This window comes from Alosa alosa, chromosome 20, assembly GCF_017589495.1.
Source record: "Alosa alosa isolate M-15738 ecotype Scorff River chromosome 20, AALO_Geno_1.1, whole genome shotgun sequence".
Classification (NCBI taxonomy): Eukaryota; Metazoa; Chordata; class Actinopteri; order Clupeiformes; family Clupeidae; genus Alosa; species Alosa alosa.
In genome coordinates, this window is record NC_063208.1 from 28,531,832 (window position 1) to 28,559,743 (window position 27,912).

General features: G+C 41.9%; 1 protein-coding gene across 1 annotated transcript; it reads left to right on the forward strand.

Annotated features, from left to right (window-relative positions):
- sdc3 (syndecan 3) lies at positions 1-26,619 on the forward strand. The gene is made up of 6 exons (XM_048229181.1): positions 1-407; positions 19,148-19,235; positions 20,254-20,552; positions 20,646-21,173; positions 21,702-21,930; positions 24,302-26,619. The coding sequence occupies exons 1-6, from the start codon at positions 354-356 to the stop codon at positions 24,466-24,468; spliced, it is 1,365 nt and encodes a 454-aa protein (XP_048085138.1). The 5' UTR covers positions 1-353; the 3' UTR covers positions 24,469-26,619.
- Positions 26,620-27,912: the final 1,293 nt, after the last annotated feature.

Here is a 27,912-nt window from a genome sequence, read left to right on the forward strand (position 1 = left end):
TCCGCATACACAAGAGTAGTGTCGGCGCACACCATCCTGCACGCGTTTAGTAGGCTAGAATCGAGGCAGGAAAGCAGCAAGTGAGAGGGTGCAGTCTGGCGCCTGCCGACTGTGCATCTAGCAGGTCTCGTAGACTGAACTAGTATCCTTCAGAAAAAAAACGGGAAGGCCGCGCACAGATCGCTTTGGGTTTCAATAGCCGCGCATGAGCTTTAGCGGGATTAAACCGACCAAGATCACGGGAAGCTGGATGTAGGAACGGTCGCGCTCATTGAACCAGGATATTTAAAACTGAAGGAAAACCTATTTCATTCACCGAAGACCGGGCGGAGGAGGCTCGAGGCTGCAGCATCATGAAGCTCGTGTGCTGGATGGCGTTAGCTCTCCTCCACGGGCATGCCGCATCGGTAAGCCCGAGCAGTACTCCTGGCCATTGTGTTCTATTGTTCCTAGGAAAACCTCGGACCTGCATAGTCCGTCGCCTAAAAGGGGTAACCTAACGCCCTCTTCGGATTGTAGGTTATGTGACTGTGCGTGAAATTGGTCCTCTGGACCTTGGGTTTGGGTTACCGAGTCAGAGCGCATACGGACACTCTGTGTGTGTTTGTGTGGTGTGTGTGTGCGTGGTGTGTGTGTGTGCGTGAGATAGTAAGTGTGTGAATGAGAGCTGGATATGCTATGGTGATAACGGCATTAGAGAATCCGCTGGGGTGCTGGTGTGTGGGTGTGTATTAGTGTTTGGGAGGGTTAAGAACCCACTGTCGCCTCTCTCCCCTCCCCCAGCGAGACTGAGACAGCCTGTTTGGGTAGCGCGTGCGATCTAACTTAATTGCCGTGTTGCAGTTAATTAGACTAGACTAGGCTACTGTTTAATTATGCAATCACTGGGTTTTGTTTTCCTGTCCTCTGCTCACGCCTATATTCCTCATTCGTCAGAACTAGCAGGTTACTCCATCACAATCGCACGTGCAGAAGGGCCTACCTGACACAGGGGATAGCTGAGGGAAAATGTAGGTTATCTTAACGACTGCTCCTCACACGCAGCCATAGCATGGAGGTGGGGTTTGGTTCGTAGTGGTGGTGGCTGGGCAGACAGGGTGCAGAAGCCCGGGGTGGGGCACAGCGGTGCTAAACCCCGCCGGGGACCAAGGAGGGGTGGGAGGGGGTGGCTGGGTCGATGACGACATCGTGAACCGATTAGTGAAGCAAGATAGCGGAACCATGCCTCTTTCAGCTCTCGCGAGAACGGGTTTGGGCAGTAGAGAAATTAAGATAATAGCCTATATTTTAAAACCTTACGGGAGATTCGATGACGCAGTTGACAAAAAGATGTCTAGTAAGCTAGTGTTCAGGTAATCAATATCCATTGGGTGTTAAGCTATTGCTATTGCTGGATGTTCCTCCATGGAAATATGATAGCCTAATCTACTTAGGTTATCCTCCATCTAATTTAAAAGAGGGGAGCGCTTTTACTGGGAAATTGAGTACAATTCAGAATATTATTCTGCTACACAGCAATGACAAGCAAACCTTATATGGGTTACTACTACTGCCATACATTTGGGTAGATAGGGGAAGAGTGTACTGGCATGGACACTTGAAAAAAACAAAAACATAATGCATGAACAGGTGTGAAAGACTAAAACAGATTTTACACACATACTTACTTTTGTAAAGTAGCCGTAGGTCTATCTTTAAAACAAAGTTGAGCTAGAGTGGAACTAGTGCAGATTTACTTTGATTTACTTAGATTGTCTCATCATTTGACCTAAAGGACATGATGAAGGTAAAAGATGTGATAAGCTACTATATAGCTATATTGCCATATTTATTTATCTATCGTATTACTTTATAATGTCTTATGGATTTCCCTGTAATATAAATATATGGATTCCCTCAGATTATCTGTGTGCCCTCTGCACGCATGTATAAGTATGACGCACAAATCAAGTACAATCTGATGAAATATTCTCAGTTCATGCTTCAAAGCGAAAGACCACCAGTTAGGGGCATCTCTTCACTAGTCCCCCAGTGTTCTTTCTGACCCCTGATATAAATCCCTGTTCCAGTATATCTGCAGATTGTCTTGCGCTTTACCAGTTGTTGAAATATATCAGAAGCATATTTATGCAACAGCACTTTAAATGACTGTGTTAGTGCTTATAGACTGAGCCAGTTGAAGTACCCTGTTATTTTTGTCCCTCCACTGGCATTTGTTTAGCAGGCTGCAACAGGGGCGGAGAGCTTTGGAAATTGAGGGTGTCTTTAAAAGGCAACTGTAGACTTCCTCGAACAAGTTTATAGAAGAATAAGTTGCAGCATTCTCTAAACACACACACACACACACACACACATTCATCTGATGGGAATTGGGTCAGTCATTTTGCGTAGGTCTCTATCTTGTGTTGATATCCTGGGGTCTTTTTGTCTGTGTTGTTTCTCAGAATAAGCAGGAGTTTAAGAGACCCCTCTATATTTAACCTAGAGCTCTCCTGTGTGAGCAAAACAGGCAGAATGTGGAGCGTGAGGGTGTGTATGAAATTTCATTTCATGTAAAAAAAGCAACGTGTTCTCTCTAGTTACTGCAGAAATGAATCAGTGTTTTGTCTCTCAGTCCACAAAGACGACCATAGAAAAGAGAGAGAGGGAGAAATCGAGAGCGTGTGTGTGTCTGTGTGTGCGTGAGTGTGTAAAAGAGAGTGTGTGTGCATACTTGGAATGTATGACCAGAAATAAACAAACTCAGGAAGTGCAATTTTTTTTGGAAGGGATATTTCCCACACCGTCAAACACTCCACATAAAGAGTGTCTTGTCAGCGGGACAGTGATAAACCAATCCTTTACCAAACCAATACTAGTCCTGGTTGGTAGGCAAGCATTGCTGTGGTCTGAAGTGAAGAAATAACCCAAGCATTCAAGCCCCTCTATACCTATTTTTACATATCCCTAGGGTTTTGTAGATCCAGACAGTTAAACCTCATAACAGTGTTACAAAGAAATGCGGTGAAATTGTATTGTAATTGTAGAAAGTATTGGAAACCTTACAGAATAAATGAGAAGATGTTTTAACACAGGTCCGTGCATGGTAAGCTCTCTCTCACTGTATATGTACCACAGAATAGGCTAATACCTGCAGGATCATGGTATTTGTTGAAAATTTTGGGGCAGTATGTTAGACATTCTGTCTGACCTTAAGGGTGTTCCAAAACATTCATGATTAAAGCAGTCAGTTCAAGGTCTAAAGGAGCCGAATGTGAAATCATTGTGGCTTATCAAACAGATGTAAATTTCCTTAAGAACTCACACAGACTGCATCATCAATTTGAATGATTGTGAATTATTGTGAAAAATATCTATAAATGTTTCCTGTCAGTGTAATATTTTAATATTCAAATACCTTAATAATTACTAGGTTGTTATTCTGACCAAATAAACATATGCACTGGAGGAGAGCCCAAGAATACCACAATCCAGTTGAGTCAATCTCATATGAGCCACTATGAGCCTATACACAATCAATTTTCAACCTTAACCTATATAATGTGTACATGAGAGTGAACATCAGAAGATGTGTTATCTCAAAGAACTGCAATGCCTCAGGGACACTTTTATAAAATATACAAATCTTTTGTTTATCACATAAATAACTTGATCTTATATGTTCAATTGATGTGCAAGTAAACAAAATTAATAACAAATTAATAGTTTTAAAACATGGACAGCAAGGTTTTGCAGTGAGCTCTTTACATAGAGAATATAGAGTGGGCTATATTCTCTATGCACATTTGTTGCGGTATCTGGACTTTGAAATAATTGAGATCTTAAAACAGTAGCATAATTAAAGGAGCCGTATGTAAGAAAAATATTTCAATTAATCATAAAATGGCCCTGATATTTCACTAGACATGAAGAAATCATGTTCATTTCAAATACTTATATCACTGACAACAGTAGTCCGCCAGGATATTGTCATTTAAAAGTGAAGTTGCAGCCCTCAACTGATGTTGATGTTGTGTTTTGTCATGTCATGTTGTGTTTTGGCCTGATGCCCACCCTCCACCTATCTACTAATCACCCGAAGTCAGTAGTGTTTCGCCATCCGGGTTGGCAACCTCGAAAGGGGGTGGGATACACAGTATTTTTGAAAGTGATTGCCGTACCAGTTTTGGCCACAATCTTACATATGGTTCCTTTAAGTCTTTTTCTGCCAGGTCGGGATTCCGGTTTGTTAGATCCTTAGACACAATGAACTCTAATAAAACTCCCATTGGTGCTGACAGAGCAGAGCATGGGGCGCTGGTGTTGCAGACTAGAAACTTAAATAGGTATAAGATACTAATTACAAGGCCAATTAAACTACCAGATATATGAGAGAAAACGATTCATTCTCTGCTTTGATGGAACACCAACCCAAGTCAATAGCTATAACCTATATCCTAGCTCTAAGGTTAATGTGATTGTGATTCTACCACCCCTCTGCCCTGCCCTGGAGTCATTGTGTTGTTCATATCTCAAGTTGTGGACTCCTTGATCTCAAACAGAGGCGGATGTTTCTTTTTGACGTCCACTGTCAAAACAAATACATCAGATTAGAAGCTTCATCTGTCTCAAGGACCCCTTGTTTATTTTTTGAATCATAGACATTTATCTGTGCTGTGCAGACAATATGGATACGTCAATTGAGATCAAGAGATTTTACAATTCTACAAGGTGAAACAATGTAGTGCTTCAGTCAACACAGACGACATCTAATCAGGTGATTTTATTTGACATAACAAGTAGCCTACTATACAATATATTTGGACATGTACACATCAGAAGCTTCATTGTTCATTTCTGTCCTGTTTCCTTGCCCATCTTGACAATTCATATTCTTGTTGATTTGGTACCACAAAAAGGCCTTGACCTCTTTCATGTTGACGAGTTTACACCAGAGTTTTCTATTAGCCAAGATTCCAGTGTCTCATTGCAATGCGTTGTGTGTTACATCACACAGCTCACTAGAAGTCTCGGGTGCATCTATTCAGTCAAACATAAAAAAGTTTTAACTCATGTTGTCTCAGCTGGCAGTTTCTTGTTTATCTTTTCCCAAGTGTGTAAATGAAACCACGCCAAGAAACCAGTAGCAGACTGTTGTTTTTATTTGAATTCACCAAAGGATTTATCCTTTTTTGGAAATTATAATGACCTTGGATCTCAGAACTGATTTTCTTTCCAAAGATAATCAGTTGTGCCGCTCCCTGAATAAAGGTTGCCAGGTTAATCAGATGTGGATGTGCTCTGATCACTGTTTAAATTGTGACACTTGTACTTACACATCTTGGCTAGTGGAGACAAGCAGTCTGATGTGAATTAAAGGAGTTCAAACTCGACAACAGCTCAAATTCAGCCATGCAGCACAGATTTTCCCATTTACAGCTGAACAGCCTTCAAAAACATTTCAATGCTTTCTGTTTCCCCTTATCAGTTTTTTTATGAAATTTTACCACTTTTAAATATGCTCTGTTGACTTGGAATCGGAAATTAAATGGTATAATGTGAAGTTGCATGTTTTTAAGACTCATACAACTTACTTACTTTTTGTAGTTTTGTAGTCCAAGACTACAGAACTACCTACGGCATAGTGAAGGATACAAATAGGTTTATCTGACCTTCACATGACTGTACAATACACAAAATGAATCGGAAGATGATACCAGAACTAAATCTATTATTTGTTCCTATCAGTGCCAAGGAGATACTGCATTGTGTTTTCTTCCTGCTGCTTGCGAGCCATGGCACCTTCTGCATGTTCTGATCAGGAACAGGAACCACCCCCGTAGGACCTCTTTCAAGGCCATTTGCAGGGGAGATCTATGCGGCCCTGAAACTGTTGGGTGGTTGACGCTTTTTGCTTAAACAAGACATTAGTGGGAAAACAAAAAACAGCACCATAAAAACAGCCAGAATATTTGCATCTGACCTTACAGTGCAAGGGAATTAGGGGAGTTAGCATGTTGCGGTTAAGGTCACTGCGGTATTATACAATGTGTAAGCAAACATACAGCTTATTATTAGTCAACAGTAGTGTCATTTATCAAGTAATTACAACTGCGTTGGCTACTTTATTGCAAAATTCAACTGCTGAATAGACATCGGGGTAGTCCTACCTGTACATGTAAGGTAATGTAATGTTGATGCTACTGCTGGAAAACATATTTTGTGGTGCTTGGAGCAAAAGCTGCACCAAGTAGGTGCGGTAGCTCTTACACCACAATGGAAACAGAGTGGCTGAAAGGTCCCATTTGGGGGTCGTTCCTGTAAATATTTGGTGTCTCCTGGGAGGAGCCCCAAGTTCCTGCAGGGGAAAGTGCCTACTCTCTCCAGTTGCACACACCAAGACTGACAATTTCACTCATGCAACACCACTAATGATAAATACACCACTGTCTGTTTAGCCTGTACTTACCTTTATTAATATGTCTTTTTTACTCATACTATGTGCTTTTTTACTATTGTGCTGTTCCTTCTGTCGCCGAAACACTGCAAATTTCTTCATTGTGGGATCTATGATGGAGTATCTTATCTTTAGATAGTCTATGGAAACTAACTCCCACCTTACAACATAGAGATGAGGTTAACTCCATTCCTTTAAATTTCCCTGTACTTAGTTAGACATCTCCGCAGAGTATTACAGTAGATATGGTTTGGTTTATGTAGAAGATGATGCATGATACTTCTACATTCTCTTGAAGATTATTATATTGCAATATTAGTTGAAAAGGAACAATAAACTTGTTAATGAATAATACAGTGAAAACTCAGTTAATATCCTGGACTTTTATTTGGTTCAATCACCAATCTCAACTCAACTTAAATTTTGGATAGGTGTCCATATGGGCCAGTCCTTTATTCATTTCACACAAAACTTTTGCTCAGCAAACATGGGAAATACTACCAAATGGATTATTTTAAACAGTATGAACATTTGCCTACTTGTATAAAGATTAGGCTATCCAATCAATTGTACGAATCATTCAGGTCTATGCAGTCCAGATAAACCGAGAGAGTCAAACAGAAAGAGAGAGAGAGAGAGAGAGACCTTTATCAAAATACCAGTAGTCTGAAAGGATGAATCGAGGAATGGACACATATTCAGACTTTATGACCACTTTGAATTTGCTCAATGCAAACAGTAATACGTTAGTCATCTTGTCCTAAATTCAAGAGGAATCATGTTAAACTTTTGTTAGGTAGTAGTAAATGTATCATTCACAAGGGCTGATGGAATGATATCCTGTAAAACTACCAATGAGGAACCTAACACTCACTGGAGATGTGTTGATGAAAAGGAACTGGCCTTTATTTCTGGCCTATATATTTGTTTCTGGTTCAAACACTTTTCATTGTGTTAGAGAAAAAAGTATTTTTTGGGGCTGAACGCTTCGTCTTGCATTACCCTGTGCCCAGTACAATATTTTGTTTAGGTTGAGGGACAGGGAATACCAACAGTTACCAATTAAAGAGGATTCATTATTTCGCTTTTCCAGACTTTGTTGCAAGCTAAATGCCATTAGATCATTATGCCTTTTGCAATAGCATTGTCATGATGCTTCTAGAGTAAATGTAGCAGCACCTTACGTATGGTAGGGAAATAGACAACATTGAATCATTCATTACATGTCAACATTTTCTGGACTGAAGAAGTACTTTGCTGTTATTTCTGAGGAATGGAAGAATGGACAAGACAATGGAAACACACAACATCAGGGTGTGTGTGTGTGGGGGGTGGGTGGATGTGTGGGTGTGTGTGGGGGTGCTTATACAGGGCAGAGGCCACAACACATATCTGTGTATGGCTATATCTGCTAGCGTCCTAGCCTTGAGGATGTTCCAGCACATTCCAAATTAAAGCAGTCAAAATAAGGTTTAAACAGACCCACAGTAAACTTACCCAGACTAAGCAGAGTCAAGTGTCTCGCAGTGTTTTTGCAGAACTTCTCACAGAATTGAGCTGAAAACACACCCAGAACTGTCAGTACCTGAACTAGTGTTACGCTGGTACGTGATGTCCCATGGAAGACCATCTGCAAAACACAACTCCCATGGTTATGTAAGGAGGTTCACTGTGTTATTCAGATCAGTCTAGTCATGGATATCTTGAATAATGTTGAGTAGTAGGGGTGCTTTGCACAGCCCACACCACATTAGTCACAGCCTCCTACAGCAGATTAGGCTTTTAAATGCATAGCTAAAGCTGTGATCTATGTGCTGCTGACACACTGCTGAATAACAGCAATAACAAACCCCCAGTGCCCTTAAACAGCAATGTTAGACATTTGGCCTTAATCCAGTGTACACACACATCTACAGTATGACCCTCTGCCCTGTCCTGTGTCTCCTCCATCTACATCCCTTGACTTAAGTTGACTCTTGTCTTGACTTGTTTTGCTCCTATAGAAGATAGTTCTCTTTGGATGAAAGCGTCAGTTAAATGAATGAATGCAAATCTAATGTGAACATTCTACCAGTCCACTCCATGCGTTGGCATAGCTCACAGTACTGAAGAAGGATGATTATAGACTCCAGAAGTCCAAGATTGAGTTACTCGTGGAATGCTTGACCACTGTTGTTTAGAACAACACAGCTGTACTCCCGTGTCTCTGTGGCAATCAATTTTGAAAACATAGAAGTGGGTATAGAGTTCCAGATAGTGCTTCATAATGATCATGTTCAATGAAGACTGTCTGGAAGTGAGGTGTATAGTCTAGAAAACGCTCTCTTATTATAGTGCCACTGACCGGTAATGTGAGGGTGCTCCATGGAAAGGGCTGTGACAAAAAGGGCATGATGGCTCACTAGATGATGAGAATGCTGTCTTTCTGAAGAAGACAATGCCCAAAACATTGTTTCATAATATAGCCATCTTTCAATTTGAGTGTTTTCTATAGTGTCAGATTGATGTCAGAAGAATGTTTTGTAAGGGTTCATGACACTATTGTGGTCTAGCGCTGTGCCTGGCGTCTGATTTGTTTTGTGAAGGTGGCACATTCTGTTCTCTATTCCCAGTGAACTTAAGAGTCACCCGAGCAGATGTCCCTGCTTAGTGCGCGCTGTTTGTTATAGCCTCCACAATGACCCAGCCAAAGGTCAAATCGTGCTAATAACACTTCACTCTTGCATATGATGCAGGGCAAATGTGCTTCACTGATTTATTTATGCACTCACACACTCACACACACACACACACACACACACACCTATATTGAGATAGAAAGGCTGCAGGATGGGGTTGGCTGGAGGTGGAAAGGAGAATGAAATGAGCAGCCATGGAGAGAGGGATGAATGGGAGAGAGAGAAGGAGAGAGAGAGAGAGAGAGAGACAAGAAAGCGAGCGATGCTTAGATTTGGGATAGGCCTGCTCTCTGTATCCATGACAACTAAAGCTGCTGTCATCATTCCTTTCCCTCTTGTTTTCTCTCACTCTTATTTTCTCTATCCCTCCATTCTCTGTCTCCAGCACTCACAGAGCTAATTAAAATTCTGCCCCACAAGTCTGTTGGGGGAGGGGAGCAGAGGGGCAAAGCAGGAAGTAGAGAGGGAACGGAAGGGGAAAGGGATTTTTGTGGGATTGTGTGTGTGTGTGTTTCTGTATGTGTATGTGTATGTGTGTGTATGTATGTTTCTGTGTGTGTGTGTGTGTGTGTGTGTGTGTGTGTGTGTGTGTATGTGTGTGTGTGTGTATGTATGTTTGTGTGTGTGTGTGTGTGTGTGTGTGTGTGTGTGTGTGTGTGTGTGTGTGTATGTGTGTGTGTGTGTGTGTGTGTGTGTGTGTGTATGTGTGTGTGTGTGTGTGTGTGTGTGTGTGTGTGTGTAAGGGAGAGAGAGCGCATGAAGATCTGACAGACTACAAAGGATTCTGGGATTTGAGTACTACTTTGAGATACACATCTAAACAGCTAACTTGCTGTATGTGTGCCTAGTAGTCTTCTCCTCCCACAGTTGAGTTAGATGTGTGTGTGTGTGTGTGTGTGTGTGTGTGTGTGTGTGTGTGTGTGTGTGTGTGTGTGTGTGTGTGTGTGTGTGTGTGTGTGTGCTGCTACTTGTTTGTTTGTTTCAGTTGCTCTTGTGTGTATGTGTGTGTGTGATAGTGTGTGAGTGTGATCGTTTAGAGTTTGGGAATGCGCTGTGATATCCAGGGTGGAGCCATTTGAAATCTCCGGAAATTTTCTGTGTGGTGAAATGTCAAAGTTCTTGTGCGCTCACACGCACGCTTTCAAGCATGCACGCACACACACACACACACACGCACACACACACACACACACACACACACACACACACACACACACACACATCTGTATCCATGTCAGTATGGGGTTAAATGGAGGGCTGATATATTTAGCCCCACTGATGTTTGAGATTGTCTCTGTTCGTATGTGACAGGGTGGGGGTCTCCTCTGTCTCGAGGACTTCCTGTAGGGAGGAGTCTGAATAATTGACTAGATACAGTAGTGCAGGGATCTCCTAGCCTGGCTCTGCCAAACCACAATTTATTCCATTCATCGCAGACTGGAAGTGTTTGATTGAACTCTAATTGAGAGAGGGGCGTATGAGTGTCACTCCAAATTACAGTAACCATTAGCACTAGCATGTGTAAGTGGTGTAAAAACACAGGATTTAAGAACACATTAAATAAAGTGTTTGTTCGGATTCTAGTCTGATTTCTGTCTAAAGCTGCCACTGGATTTGCTGTTTTAGTGGTGTTATAATGACCAATCATGCAAAGGGGAAGGTGTTCACGAAGCTGTTGTTCCCCACCCAGGCCACTGACCTAGGGTGAACGATTTGGGGATAATTACAATTTTTTTGAAAACTTTTGATCTGGGCACCCATTTAGCGCTAAGGAGGTACCCAGTTCATCAAGGCCATGCTAATACTTGCACATACAGTACCCTCCAGAATTATTGGCACCTTTGGTAAAGTTGACTAAAAACAGGCATGAAAAATAATCTGTTGGTGATTTATTGTACTCTCACAATGAAAACAATGAGGCATCAAAATGATGTTATGCTAAAATAACTAGCCTTTGTTTCTTTAACCAAGCTTGGAATCCCTCCACTGCACATCTGTTGACTATGGATATTTGTGTGGTTAAAAGGCATGTGCATATAGTGAAAATCATGAATAAGAAGCAATCATGAATGGTTTCAATTAAAAACTTTCACAACATAGTCTGAAGGGCCCTAACACTGTAGAAGACAAAGGCCAACATGTTTGTGCCATGAGCTCTGTGTCCCACTGAGGAAGTATGTGTGAATAGACCACCTTTTTCCAGTTGTCAGTGCCAAGATACACTAATGAAATACAGAACTATGGCTTCACACCACTGGGCCAAATATGCACTGCAGCAACATCCTGTCATATTGTGCTGATGCAGACAAGTGTCTAAGAATAACTACACTGATATTTACATAAACTGTATGTATCGGCTAAAATGCTATCGGCTGGTCTCTTTTCCATTTGTTATATTGAACATTTTTATTAATGGTTTTTAAGCCACTATTGACTTCCTGAATTTCCTGAATTTCCCCTTGGGGATCAATAAAGTATCTATCTATCTATCTATCTACTTTTGGCCACTAGCAGACAGTGTACCCTGAAAGAGGAAAACACCAGTTTAGGCTAGCAGTCATCAAATGATAAATAATTAAGCCTGTCTGTCCAAGAGACGAGACATGTAATTGTATGTGTTCAGCTGGAGTCCAACTGGGTTTAAAGACTATGTATGGAACTGTATGAAGTGTTCTGCTCTTCAAATGTAGTTGTGTTAATGAAGAAATCACATTTAGATTAAACTTGTTTCCTTGCTAATTTCCATGCATTTATATACCCGACACTGTTGAGATCTCATCTCACCACTACCAGTATCACGCACAAGGGTGAACTGGCAGCAGCCATTGTCTGACACTGTGGTCATAGCCTGTCGGGTGTGTTGGGGAGATGAGCAGACACATAAGCAAACTGGTGGAGTCCAGGCCAATTTGGGAATAGTCTGTGGTTGTGAAATAAAGCGTTGGGGCAGTCAGGGGCAGACTTCTGATATTATTACCGCTGACTTCACACTGATGTGTCTGGGGATATTGGGACCACACTGGGACCAGTCTCATAAAAAATGAAAAGCTTCATTTTTATGTCTCACCCTGTTAGAACACAGTGTTCCACCACTGCAACAGGGCAGTAGGGTCCAACCTGACCAAAGTAACTGACCCCATCACTTTTCTCTTCACCAACTTAATTTCCCTGAGGAAGTTTTCCATCCAGGCTTCAGCGTGTTACTTCTTGTGAGCTATGGATTATGACAGGGCCTCGCTAATATTCCATTCCATTCCAGGTGGAATATTTGCTTGAGCTGAACAATGAGTTTTGTATTCCTTCCACAAATTATTCCATTTTCTATTCATTGTTGAAAGGAAATAGGTGATTCATGGGAGCCCAGTACACAGCCATTTTCTAATATATTTTCATTTTACTGAATGCAAAGTCACCAACTGCAAAGTAAAACCACAACAAACTAAAAAGGGGGTTCCTCTGCATGTTTGATGTTCCAGGTCCGCTGCCTGACAAGCTCTGTACAGAAATGTATTTTTATTAGTGTACAAATTGAAGTAGCTTTGATGTGAAGTGGCACCATTGGCAGGGTGAAGTGAAATGGGATTTAATGTTCAGGGCCCGTAATCCACATAGACATTCTCCCTGTTTACTCACTTTAGATGCCACTGTCACACACGCAATGTATTTTCAACAAGTGCACACATTTATAAACATGCAAATCAAAGCTCAGAAGCTCACGCAGGCACTCACATGCACAAAGGCAGTGTCCCAACCCTCTGTTCATGTTGCATTTTTTAGCGACTCTGAAAAGTTTCTTAGAAACGCCAGACACCTCATAAAGCCCCGGAGAGGCAGCCGTGAGGGAGGGAGAGAGACTCCATTCACACACACACACACACACACACACACACACACACACACACACACACACACACAGGGCCCATGAGCCCATTAATCAGGTCAGCCTTCAGAAAACACACTCTTATTGCACTCACATATCTCACATGCTTATTTTCACTAGACTAAACACTTAATATTGCATGCTAGTGTGCATGATCAAGACAATATACACAAACAGATGCATATGGGACTTATTTAACACAAAACCCTTTACACTCCATGGACATGGCACTCTGGCATTACTCCAAGACTGCAACTTAACAGCACATTTGTATAGTGCTCAGGCTTGTATCCACAAATTCCTATGCGCTTACCCATGTCACTGCTATTGTATTGCCATTGTTTCCTCCATAAAGGTTTATCTTATTTAACATAATCAGAATGATTTGCAACTGTAAAAACGACATGTCATTTTGTCCTCTAACTTACTTTTTTGTTGGTTTGTGTTAATGGCTTCCAAAATCTATTTGAAATACTAAAATTGGCATTTGCAATATTTGTACTGTTATTAAATGGACTCATGGCTCCCATTGCGAGGATCATGTTGAAGTAATTGGGTATGAAAGCGCTGATTCTCAATATGTTTCTATATTGGTTGTTTAATCACCATGCAGTTCTCATGAAGAGGTTGCGTAAAGAATATCTTGCATGAATAAAATCCTAATAGTTTTTATGTTTAAGAGCGCAAACACACTGTGCATAACAAGGCAATAAAGATGAATAAGAGGAAGCCCACCACTGGCACTCTGAGTCATTTCCACTGGGGGGGTGAGAGACGGATGCACCTTTCACGTGCATGCTGTTTCCACTGTGGACTAATGTCCCACACCAGACTTAGTAACAGCTAAGGGGAACATGACAAGCTAATATGTTGTGCCACCACTTTACTGCACCACCACATAACAATGCCTTCATAAACTGTCACATGCTAGGTTTATATCACTAAACATTTGATATCTAAAATGTGCTGTAACTAATAAAAGCTGGCAGTTGCAAATGAAATGATAGGATATGAGATTATGACGGGGCCATATTATCCACGCCAGCCTTCAGCAGCAGTAATTACCGTGGTTTTGTTCCCACTTTAGTTTTATCTCTCCATTTACTGGGTGTGTCAAATCAAAACAGCACGGACTTTGGCTTTCTTATCTGATGCGGTGCAAATTTGTACCGGATATTTGCAGACAATTGTTTGCTTATATTGCTTTCATCTGCTATGTCTCACTGTTTTCCCACATATTTTCATGATGTCTTGAGAACAGCACCTTGCGAGGGTGATGATTCTGATAGTTATGGATGGGAAGTTTCCAATTATCAAAGGTGCCAGCAGTGACATCTCTAGGGTCTGGGCTAGCAGTGACATGTCTAGGGTCTGAGCTAGCTAGGGGGGCAGAAACACTGCAGGCTATACAGAATGGAAATGATTAAAATAGTGTAGTGTAGTTTGGCACACACTCAGATTATGACACTAGACTCTCAGTAAGCACCCCTCAAACACAGTGAGCACTGACACACATCCGCACACACACACACACTCACACAGGCATGCCTACAGCAGCATACCTACACACACACACACACACACACACAGGCATGCCTACACAGCGGCATACCTACACATGCACACACACACACACACACACACACACACACACACACACACACACACACAGGCATCCCTACACAGCAGCATACCCACACATGCACACAAGGCTGTTGATATTTCTCAGTCTCTACATCTGCTCTATGTATTCATTTGGATGAGTCTTATGTCCAAAGGGAATTACAAGTGAGGTAGAGTACAACAAAGAGAAACAGCTGATCAAGGGGGAAATGCTGAAAATATTACCCAGCATGCTTTGGATTTCCCATTAACAAGGTCAATAGGCTAGATCAAACAGCAGGGACACCAGTCTACGTCTCTGTCCAGTCCTGTTGCCCATATGTGTCTGTGACATGCTCTTAATCTCAGAGGATTGTGGGATTGCTTGTTGGGATTAAGGATTGTCGCTAAGAAACAGCTGTCCACACATACACAATAGCATGAAACTACTATCAATAAGATACTACAGAGCAGTAAAACAGTGCTCAGACATATTTTGTGTGTTTTTGTGTATATTTTTGTACAAAAATGTTAAATGGCTTGGAGGAGTTATAGACCCTTATGAGGATTATTTTATTTACAACTGATTTTCTGCTGAAATAACATTCCTGATCCTGCTGCAGTTATTCAGTCAGAATGAACATTATGAGCCAGCATGTGTGCAGATTGTGTAGGAGACTCTTAAACTGTAGGCCTAATATGGCAAATACAGTAGCCTAGAGAAATCGAATTCTATCACAGCACGTGCTGCTGGTAAATAAACTCAGTGAAAAAGGTTATGTTATCGTGATGCAAAATAACTTTTTCCCCCATTATTTGTTCAAGTACAGAAAAGAGCTGGCTGAAGGTCATGGGTGCAGCCCTATGAGAGTGATTAGATATGGATGCTCTGTCTTGTCACAGCTACAGCAGTCCATCTCCTACTACATTAGTATATCTCATCACATACTGGGGTGCGTTTCCCAAAACCATAGTTGCTAACCTGTAACTTAGTTGGTTAGTAATGGGAAATTGCATTGCAACCAACAAAGTTGCTAACTTAGTTAGCAACTGTGGTTTTGGGAAACGCGCCCCAGCTCTGGAAAACAATAAGAACCACTGCACATTTTTCTGATTTCATCTCAAGGTTGCGGAGTGACATTCGAATGAGTTGATGGTCTTATTCAAATTTGCAGTGGTTTCTTAATTTTGAAAATAATGGCCGTCAACTCATTTGAATGTCACTCATAGGATGTCAAAAATGTGCAGTAGTCGCTTTTTTGTATTGTTGTATATTGTGTATTAAAGTTGTATATACACTTTGATACTAAAGCCTAGTCAGTCACCATATGAACATGTTTGTAGTTGTACACTAAAATTTACTGCAAAGCAGACTCACGAAAGAGTAATTTGTTCACAGTGTTTGCCTCACGCAATAGGATAGTCAAAATGACTTTGATACCTGTATCTATATAGATCATTACAACTGATAATACATCCAATAGCAGCAGACTAATTGAACTGTTATGTGAAATGTCAATGGATGCAAACTACACTCCCTTCTTATTTGCTAATATCATGTTCATTGGCAAAAGATCCTTTCAAATGAAACGGCACATTTTATTTAGAAATTCAGAGGATTGTGCACAAAACCAAAATAACTTGGAGGCATGTTAAACATTAAAATGTGTATCACCATTGTGCAATTGTAAATTGTAATGCAAAAACAAAAACAAGCCTTCAGCCTTTCTGGCAGAACATGAAAATGTCTCAATAGAGGCCCGAGTTCTGAAATACTAACATTAGTCATAGATTCCAGATCTCATGAAATGTTGCTCACACTATGCATTTAGGCATATTTAACATTCATTGCACAAGACAGAAGACCTGCACTGCATCAGGCAGGCTAGTGAAATGTCTAATATTAATGACTCTGTAGACTGTAGAATGTCAACAGCACTTTAATCCTTACAAAAATAAACATGACAAAGGATATACATAGGATTTTCATCCAGATCACCACAGTGGACTTGGATGAGTTATAGAACAGATCAACTCAAAATGAATTATTCTTCTTATCCTAGCCTTGAGTCCTGAATTTGTATTCTATTTACAGATTGCTTTTACACCTAGATGAAGCGGAAGCAAGTCTCAGCCAATGAAAATGTACATGAACAGAATATAGTAAAATGGATTCTCACGGTCCTTCAACTCTGCCCAGTGCTTGCACTATAACACATTGGTGTTTATACACAGTTCTGGTGTTGTGAATGACAAATAAACAAAGTGATTTGAACACAACTGCAGCCAATTAAAGTTTACTTTAGGAGCTCTGAAGGGAGGGGCGTATTTGATTGTCAGGTCAGCACAGATATCAACCATCTTAAACTAGGGTCAAGGACCACACCTTAAAGGGTAGACCAATGTTTGTTTGAAACTGATAATGGCAATGAATGTCTGTATATTTCTTTGTAGGCCTGGAATTAACTGGGTGACTGTGTCAGAAATGTTTATAACACACATTGTTTTTTTGCCCAGCTTCAATATATCTATATGTATGTATGCAAGTATACATTTTGAGTCAAAGTATGTAATTTTGGTTTCTGCCTACTAGTGGCTTCATAATTGATGGTTTGATATGCTTTCTAATCAGTTGGTCAGAATTCCTAAGACAAATTCTCTGCTGACAGAAGGATAAAAATAAAAGCGCACTGCCTTGTAAACTCCTCTGATTAATGGTTTAGTCAATCGTCATACTAAAGCTCATACTGAATAGACTTAAAGAGGTGCCATCATGGAATGTTTCATTGTTTCAGTAAATCAGTCTAGCAAATTTCTGCCCTGCTAGATTTGATGTTAATGTTGAGGATCAACAGTAGATCAGCCATGGAGTGGCAGATCACACAAGCTCACAGAATGGGATTGCAAAGTGCAGAAGTGCTCATAGTGTGTCTCTGTTGTAATACTGCACTGGGGTCTTTGGGACAAGGCTGAGCAGTGGCACACAAGGCCAAGACTACCACATGCAATGCAGAGCAGAGCCCTGTTTGGGCTGATGTAAAGCACTCCATCAGAACTCAAGAGCCCTGTTTGGGCTGATGTAAAGCACTCCATCAGAACTCAAGAGCCCTGTTTGGGCTGATGTAAAGCACTCCATTGGACTCAGAGCCCTGTTTGGGCTGATGTAAAGCACTCCATTGGGCTCAGAGCCCTGTTTGGGCTGATGTAAAGCACTCCATCAGGACTCAAAGCCCTGTTTGGGCTGATGTAGCACTCCATTGGACTCAGAGCCCTGTTTGGGCTGATGTAAAGCACTCCATCAGGACTCAAAGCCCTGTTTGGGCTGATGTAAAGCACTCCATCAGGACTCAGAGCCCTGTTTGGGCTGATGTGACGCACTCCATCAGGACCCTAGAACACACTGGAGCAGACGGCTTGTCTGGCCTCACACTTCTGGCCTCACAGTGTGATGGAAAATTTGAAATTTGCCTGATTGCAACAGAGCAGTTACTTCCTGAATGTATAATGCTGACTTTATAGTGTGGTGGAGGAGGAATAAGGGTTTGGGGATGTTCTTCACCTTAGTTACAGTTAAGGGAAAACTTTCTGGTAGAACATACAGTAATATTTTAGACAGTTGTGTGCTTCCAACTCTGTGGCAACAGTGTGGTGGTTTCTCTTTTCTATTTCAGTAGGATGATATTTCTGTGCACAAAGAGAGCTCTTTAAAGAATTGGCTCCTAGAGCTTGGTGCAGAAGAACAAAACCAGTCCTCATGGAGCCTCAACCCCATTGAGCGCCATTAGGATGGATGTTGACTGTGAGCCAGGTCTTATCACCCAACATCAGTGACTAACTGCACTAATGCTCTTGCGGCTGAATGGGACTAAATCCCTGCTGCCAGGTTCCAAAAGCCTTTCTCAGAAGATTGGAAGGTGTTAAAAAAGCAAAGTAGGGGTCCTGTCGTGTACTTCTTTGGATCTGTCATTATCCCTCACTCACGGTATATTTGTCTAAAAAAAGACACTCACAATGGCTATTGAAATTTTACCAAATCAAAAATAATTTTTAAACTGTAGTCCATTTAGAGTAGTTCAAGCTACTCAAATGTTTAACACTCACTGAACATAACCATTAAATGTGTGGTTAAATTTAAATCAAATTAAAATATATAATCACCTTGATATATGTTTAATCTTATTTTAAATTTAAAATGTTGGCAAATTGTTAGATATTTACTTGACATTTGTAACAGTCCTATTTGACGTCTTTTACTTGTTATGTAATTCCTAGATTGTTGTCTTAGTTGGCTTGGTTGCTCGGGTGGGTGGGGGTGGTGGGTAACTTTTGGTTTCCCATAACAACTATCCTGACCATGAAAAAACCTCACCCACTTTCTCCTCTTCTCACAAATACGACCCCCTCTAGTTCTTCTGCTGTGTCTATATCCCTCTCCTGCTGTTTCCTGTTCTCTCGCTCCATCTTTCTCTCTTGCTCTCTCTCAATCACATGAGGCAAATTGAGTTCAGAGTATGAAAGGGCTTAGACTTTGTCTTTCTCTCTCTCTCCCAGGCTCAGCAACGTCGCCTGGTAGATGACGAGGGGTCAACGGACGAGTTCTATGACGACGAGGATCTCTTCTCCGGCTCTGGCTCAGGCTGTGAGTCTGTGTGACTGACCGAGTGTGTGTGTGTGTGTGTGTGTGTGTGTGTGTGTGTGTGTGTGTGTGTGTGTGTGTGAAAGAGAGAGAAAGACCAGCTGGTGGTTGTACCAGGAATCTACACTGCAGATTTTAAGACAACAGCTGTCACTTCTTATACCAGCAGGACTCATGGATGCACATACATCCACTCCCCACCCCAGCACACATAGGTTACTGAGCAAACATTAGCCTGGACTCCATGTTCTCTCACATGTGGCCCCTACATACTCACAATGTACCTAACATTATGAATTGCTCTCTGCTCTGTTATTTGGGTTGTTGTCTTAAGTGTGTGTGTGTGTGTGTGTGTGTGTGTGTGTGTGTGTGTGTGTGTGTGTGTGTGTGTGTGATCATCTGATCTGTAGTAATCTGATTAGTGTAAATAAGATCAGTTAATCAGAAGGAATCTGGGTGTGGATCGTCTGTCTTTGTGTATGTGCTGTGTCTTATTTAAAGTCTGTTCCCCTGTGTGTCACACAATATTCACATATTTGAATATAGTTATTTGTGTTCTATCTATACGTGCAAATTCTACATATCATAAGTTTGTGTGTTTTTCTATGCTACATTGTTTTGTTTTGATACGTTTATGCTGGTTAAAAAAGTTTGATAAGTCCAAATATGAATGACTTACTGTGCAACTGTGTTGGCATTTAGTAACATGTGGCCATGGAACGCACACACACACAAACCACATCAAAGCTGAGGTAATTGAAAACATGTTGTGGGGAACAGTGTGTCTGGAATGCCTCAGTGTTACTGTATGCCGATAAAGTGCATTCCACAGCACTTTAGGTGGATAACATAGTCCTGTGTGCCCCAGTGCTGCATCCATGAGTGTGTCTCAGTGGGGCTAAACAGACAAATCAGGTGTTGGGGCATGGTCTTGTGGTCTTGTGTCTTTTTTGTCCACTCTCTCTCCCTGCCTGCCTGTCTCACTCCCGGCTCCCCTGTTTTGTCGCCATCTCGTTCTCAGTCGATCCTGATATGGAGGTGAACCCGACGAGGCTGGGTGCGTCCTTCACCACTCCCGAGCCCCTTCCTCTCTCCACCACCCAGGCAACGGGCAATGCCCCCTCTGCCCCCCCAGCACCTGAGCCCAGCGGCACCCCATCCCCCTCCCCTGCTACCGACAGAGCCAGTGGTGCAGAGGAGAACTTCACAGAGGAGGAGGACACCAAGAGGCAAGAGGAGGAGGAGAGGGCGAGAGAGCAGGAGCTACTGCAGGAGAGAGAGAGAAAGAAGATGGAGAGAGAGAGAGAGCGGGAGAGAGAGAGGGAGAGAGAGAGGGAGCGAGAAAGGGAGAAAGAGAGGGAGAGAGAGCAAGAGAGGGAACGAGAGAGGGCCAGGGAGAGAGAGAAGGAGAGAGAGAGGGTTAAAGAGCGAGAAAGAGAGAAGGAGAAAGAAAGGGACAGGGAGCAAGAGAGGGAAAGAGAAAGGGGGAGGGTCGCAGAGCGAGAGAAAGAGAAGCAGAGGGAGAGAGAGAGGACAACAATTTCCCCGTGGGCCTCCTCCATTCCTATGGTAACCACAAGTCCAGCTCCACCTCCTGCTCCTGATGTGTTAGCCCCCTCTGGTGGCCCAGAGGAATTCAGCACCGCTGAGGAAGAGGAGGAGATTTTCCTCACGGATGAGCCCAGGCAACCCTTCCCAACAATCCCCTGGGACAGGGACACCACGACGGAGAACCTTCCCACGGAGGAGGACACGCCCTCGTACAATGACACAAGCACGTTCCCACCAGTCACCACCGAGCCCACCACCCCGACACAAGAAGCTGCCGACGATGAAGAAATAGAGGAGGAGGAGGAGGATGAGGAGGAGGAAGAAACCACACCCCCTCTGCCAGCCACCACTGAAAGTACCACAATCATCCAAACCACTTTCACAACTCAGGTAAACACACACACAGTGCCAGCTTCCAGCTCACCTCCACAGGTACAAACACACACACACACACACACACACACACACACACACACACACACACACACACACAAACACACACACACAATTATGAACTTGATTCCAGCTTGTTTTTACATTGGCAACAGATGACAGGGATATTTGCGCTGTTTGCTCATTTGTGCATTTTTTTTAGAAGGGCCATCATTATAAACCTGATTACTAGATGGTTGTAAAGTCTATCATTGACATCTTTCAGATCAGTTGGATTGTAAATATATCCAATATGTCACAGAGATAAAGATGAAAGTATAGAGGCTCAGGAGGAATAGGAAGAAAAGGCAAGGGTCAGGGACACTTGGGGTCAGTAGACTGTTTATCTGATTTAGATCTCTGTTCTGGGGTTTGTCTTTCTTTTTCCCTCTCTCTCTCACACACACACACACACACACACACACACACACACACACACACACACACACACACACACACAAATACACACCTGTTATCTTTCCTCAGACGCAGGCATCTGACAAAGAGGTGAATAATGAAGTGGCGGTGGGACCCAGTGACGACTTTGAGATTCGTGACAACAACAGTCGCCAGGACAACGACCTGGGAACTGACAGAAGTGTGCCAGAGCAGGGGGCCGAGGCTGACCTGTCGGGCAACACAGTGGACACGGTGGGCAGCTCGGCCGCTCAGCTCCCACAAAAGAACATCCTGGAGCGGAAAGAAGTCCTCATAGGTGAATATTCATATAACAGCCCATCTTTTCAGACACCCTTAACTAATCTCGTATCAAAATACAGTAAACAAATCTGCAGTATGTGTTGCACAACGTTGAGGGTGATGCTGGGTGCAGTAACAGAAAGAATTACAGCTTTTTGAAAGAGTGACTGTCAGGACAAGAATGTCTACCTCAAAAGGGGATCTTGTCGTTTAATTTCATCATTCCTTTTTCCATATAGCTGTACATTTTCATCAGTCATCCGTGCATCAAAACCACTCATGAACTATTACATTTTAAAGACATTTTGCTGGACTTGATGTTAAAACTTTTGGGACTCTTGGGTGGTAGCCACATTTCTGCACTTCTTAGATGACCTCACCATGTCCAAGCATAATGACTGCACTGACGGGAAGGCCCATGCACATGCACACTAATTGCCAGGCATTAGGTTACTCTCCTGATAGGCTCAGGGCTGGACGTAGTGGAAACGGTCAGTAGGTGGTTTTAGCCTCCGGTGGTCTGAAACACCAGATCTTTTCTTCTGAGAAAAGGTACAGATTATCCATGATGGTGTTATAAGACTACTGTATGTTACAGAATGCTTTATCCATGATGGTGATATAAGACTACTCTATGTTACAGAATGCTTTATCCATGATGGTGATATAAGACTGTTTGCTTTTGAAGTTTTGACACTCAAGAAGGCTTTGTTTCACATATATACTACATGTTTTTAAAAATTCAATTATCAAATATCCATTGAAATAAAGGCTTTATAATTTATATATATATATATAATACAGGGAATATATTAGATATGAATGAATAGATTTGTAAAAGAAGAGTGCCTTGGATTCTTTCTTTCCCTCCATAGTCTTTTGAAGTGTGTACTTCTGTACTTTTGCACTTCAAATGACAAGATAAGGGTTTCACTTAAGACAGACAATACACTTTCTTGCCCATCTTTACAAGTGCACTGTACTGTAAGTACAGGTATGACTATAGCCTGTTCTTTGCTTTGTTACACTATAATACTATAATAGTAGATGGGTTATTCTAGTCTAGATATTTTCCAGTGACTTTTATATCAGGAGAGGCATGCTCCTCAGCATGTTGAACAGCTAAACACAGCCCCAGGGATCTTAATGTCAAAAAGTAAACACTATATACAGCAAATGCAAACATCACATGATTGTTTACATCTAAATTTCCTTTCAAGGAAAATCTCTCTCTAACTCCTCTACTGTCATGGAATGGAATGCCATCTGACTCTGCTCACTGACTCTCCTTCCATTCCTCACTCTCAGTCTCTCTCTCTCTCATCTGATATGTCTCCTCAGCTGTATTGGTTGGTGGGCTCTTTGCAGTGGTCTTTGCTGATTTCCTGGTAATAGGTAAAGAGGAGAAATCTGAGATGATTTGTAGTCACATTAGACCGTGCCTATGGTGTGCTTATTGAGTTTGTAGAAAGTTAAAAAGCTCCTGTTAGTATCCCTGTATTTGTCTGCTGCAGTACTATTAGATTTGCAACCTTCTGAAAGACCAGTACAGTTCGATCTGTTAAATTAGACCAACTAAACCAGTAGTACAGAGTAAAACTATGTAAAGACTGTGTGTGTGTGTGTGTGTGTGTGTGTGTGTGTGTGTGAGCAGTTGAATGCCCTTTTGTTTAAAAAAAGACAGCTAAAGGAGGACCGTTTTCTTAATAAGCTGTTCTGCAGTAATTACAGTGCCCATAATGAAGCCCTGTTTACCCCTTCCTTCCAGGCACTCCCCGGCCCTGGCCCCCCACCCTCCCAACACCCCCCCTTTTCTCCAGTAGGGAACAAGACCTTTGGGGCAGTTCCATTTGAAATCCTTGCAACAATCTCTGCAAGCCATTTCAGAACCCTGTCCAGATGCCTTTCCAAACATGCTTCTGTGGCCACATAGACGCTGCTTTCTGAGAAAAATGCTAACTTGTCTCCGTCTGAACTCCAAGGGCTCTACTTTGTGGCCAGTAACATACAATTTCGAGTGTTCCTGAATTGGAACTGGACCGCTAGCTAGTTGGTGTGCTCTTGCACTTGCATTTAATTCCAGACGTCAATGCAAGTTGATGAGCGTGCTAGCTATCGAGCATTCCAGTGTACGCATGGATGGTATCGGTACATTTTTACCACTTACCAAGTCTCACAATATGGTCCTTTTTCATTTTTCGGTCTCCCTCTCTGTAGAGGTCATTCTATACATTCTATAGACTATAGTAGGAGCGAGTATAATAGCCTATAGACTTCCCATCAGCAGTTGTATTGCAATGCAGAGGTGTCAGTGGCTCTTCTGTCATGATGGTGTTGATGGTGTGTGTGTGTGATTTGGACCGTTTCCTCTCTCCCTGTGTCTGTAGCGGTGATCGTGGGCGGTGTGGTGGGTGCCCTGTTCGCTGCCTTCCTGGTCATGCTCCTGGTGTACCGCATGAAGAAGAAGGACGAGGGCAGCTACACGCTGGAGGAGCCCAAGCAAGCCACGGTCACCTACCACAAGCCTGACAAACAAGAGGAGTTCTACGCATAACACACACACACACAAACTTACACATCACATCACACACACATATCAACTGAAAAGGTTTACATATTACGACTAATAAGTTCTGTAATTTATTCTGTAAGTCTTTTACTTAGCTACGCTTTTCTCTCCTCGTCTTTTCTCTCATCTCCTTGTCTGACCTCCCTTGTTGTTCTCGCCTCTGTCCCCCAGAAGAGTTTCTGTCTCCCGTAAGAGTTTCTGTCTCCATAGAGATGAATTATTTTCCATCGACAAATACAAGTGAACAAATAGAAATCTAAATCAAATTGAAAGGAGGGTGGGTTGGGATTGATAGGGACAGTTGAAATCTAGGAGTATCTTTGAGTAGCTGAGTGTCTAGAGTTGGTCAATCTTGAATGACTATTTTTAAAACATTATTTTTTTGTTATCGCATGAAAGTAGACAATAAAAAACATGGCAATACGACAGAAACACAGACAGCTGAGCAGTGTCTAGAGCACATGAGGAGATCAGTTGAGGTGAAAGGTCAAGTGGTGCCTTCCAATCCTCTGGTGCTATGAGAGACTTAAGGAACGGAGACGTGAGTGTGGGTCAGCGGGTCAGTGTGGTGAGCTCTGGCAGACTTACCTTTCCCTGACCACGCGTGCAGGTCAACTTCACACTAACCGCCATCTCGAACAATCTCTACTGTGTTTCTTTCTCTCTCTCTCTGAATCTCTCATTCTTTTCCTCTTTCAGACATATAAACACACATATACAATGTCTCCCTCTGCTGGTGGGTGGGTGTTAGTGAACCTGGCCTTTTGTATCAAGACAGAAGCTTAAAGAACGTTTACATAGGTCCAGGAATGTTTATAAAACTGGTCAGTGACACTCAGAAACAAGAGGATTGAACGCATCCTCTGCATTGTACAAAGACAATTAGCTATCCATAGTAATAGTATTAATAATAATGATGATAATAATCAATAACAATATATCATGGGTCGTGGGGGAATGGTGAATATTCTATTTGTAGTGGGTAAAGGGGCTGTATTAGCTGTAAAATAAAGTTTATCTGTAAATACACATTGTTCTTTAATTTAAGCTCATAAGATACATCTCCACGGGCTCAGGTCACACACACAGAACTGCATGCACACAAACACATACACTCACAAGGCATCTTGATGCAGCTTCATGGTTCCTTTTGGTCTTCTTGTGACATATCAACTATCAGCAATTGTCAAGAGATCTCATTGGGCATATCTCTAGGTCATCAATATTGTATAGCAAAAGTCTGTACCTGCCTGTACCGTTATTGAATGCTACAGGAAACCCAAACTTTTTTAAGATGTGTTATCACTCTGATTGGATAGATTCTGGATTTGGATATTTGAATGCATGTTAGTTAGTGTTATTTTATTTTATTTTATTATTTTTGTAATTGTTGGACGAGTTTCATTTCAAATTGGATATCAAATGAAAGAGACACTACTTAGCCTTAAGGGAGCACAAGCACAAAAACACAGACACAGACACACACACATACACCACCAGGGCATGTTTGTCAGACTCTGACTAAATCCTCCTTTCCGATGGTGGTGTGTGTGTGTGTGTATTTGTGTGAGATGCCGCCTTGGCTGGGAAGTATCCTGCAGCAGCAGGTGTGTCCTCATATCCAGCTCATCCCAATCCATACACAACGTTACACTCTCTGACCTGTAAAAGTCTATACTGTACATATACTCTTCTTTTTTTTACATACTGCTGACATGGTCCACCTGTTGGCCCGGGCCCCACCTATGTGCTGTTTGACCTCTGACACACATGTACACACAGATGTCTGCCTACTGCAGAACGTCTAGTGCTCACAGACACCCTTGTTTGTAGAATGTGTGTGTGTGAAACTGAAAGACTGGTTTCTATGAGTCTGTCTTTTTTCTATGTAAACTTTGGATGTTTGTACCCTTAACCAAATATGAGGCCAAGCATTACAGTGTTTATGTTTTTGAGTGCATGTGTGTACACACATACACACACACACGCGTGTGGAACTGGTATGGTCGCTCATTGTGTTTTTATACATTAGCATTTTTAAAGTTGTCTTTTTTTGGTGAGCTTTTGGCTCTCCCCACATTCACTAACTTGCCACTCTGTTCTCAATAAAACACCTGATTAGGTGACCTGAAAATCTGTTGTAATCTTTGTGGAATCTTTGTGTGCTGTGTGTGTGTTTGGGGTGTCTGCTGTAGCACAAGACAAGAATTTCAGTGCATCTTTAGCAAATATCAGGCCTCAGTGTCCTTTACACTAAATAAAGTCAGTGTGCTTTACACTAAATAAAACTGCTTAAAATGTAGCATGCAACATCAGTCAAATATAGCAAAGAGGCAGAACACCAGAGCAATACCTCAAGCAGGAGATTGTAGTGAATAGTACCAAATAAATTTAATACAATGCATGCTACACTAAGTTTGTTGACAGATTCAGTCAAATAAACACATACAAATATATTTCTTTATCAATTTAAGAAAATGTAACCAATTTTAAAATGTTTGTCTTACAAAATGTACATTGTTAATAAACTGTGTCCTCACAACATGGACATTATTATGACCGCCAAGCTTAAGCGGTGGTCATATAGGTTTAGTCAGATTTTTTTTTTTTTTTTTTTTTTTTTTTCGCATGCCCAAATTTCCGTCCAATGATTCCCCGGGACACTGAAAGACCGGGTACACGAAACTTGGTGGGCATGTAACCCACATGGATAGCATGGAACCACAGTTTTTGATCTGTAGCCCCCAGCTGGACTGGACCCCGAAAGGAGGGTAGGGCAGACACAGTTTTCTGTGAATATCTCAAAAACCGTAGGGTTTAGGAGGACCATTTTTTTTTTGTATGTTGATCTCAAGGGGCCATGTCAACCCATTCCATAACCACTCATTTCATGTATAGCCCACCTAGTTAAACACAAAAAGTAAAAATGAGGTGTTGTAATTGAAGGTATCTGTGACCTAACATAGTCAAAACTGCACGAAATTGGAATTGTAGGATCATTATGACACCCTCTGTATGCACGCCAAGTTTTGTGGAATTCCGTTCATGGGGGGCCACACAATAAATTAATTTATGTTACTATACACCAACTGGCCTGTAGGTGGCGGAGACAGTTTTCTGTGAATATCTCGAGAACCGTAGGGCCTAGGAGGTCCACCTTTTTATGTATGTTGGTCTTAAGGGGCATGTCAACCCATCCCATTACCACTTATTTCATGTATAGCGCCACCTAGTTAAAAAATTAAAAAAAAAATTAAGGTGTTTTCATCACAATATCTCTGGCTGACAAGGTCAAAACTGCACAAAATTAAAAGTGTAGGATCATTATGACACCCTCGAATGCATGCCACGTTTGTGTACTTTCGTTCATGGGGGCCTTATAATAAAATAATTTATGTGTACATTTAGTGACGATACCAACAAGGATTC

Coding starts and splice junctions, on each gene's coding strand:
- sdc3 (XM_048229181.1), top strand. CDS start 354: ATGAAGCTCGTGTGCTGGATGGCGTTAGCTCTCCTCCACGGGCATGCC. Junction 21,174..21,701: donor AAACCACTTTCACAACTCAG/GTAAACACACAC, acceptor ATCTTTCCTCAG/ACGCAGGCATCTGACAAAGA. Junction 21,931..24,301: donor GCGGAAAGAAGTCCTCATAG/GTGAATATTCAT, acceptor CTGTGTCTGTAG/CGGTGATCGTGGGCGGTGTG.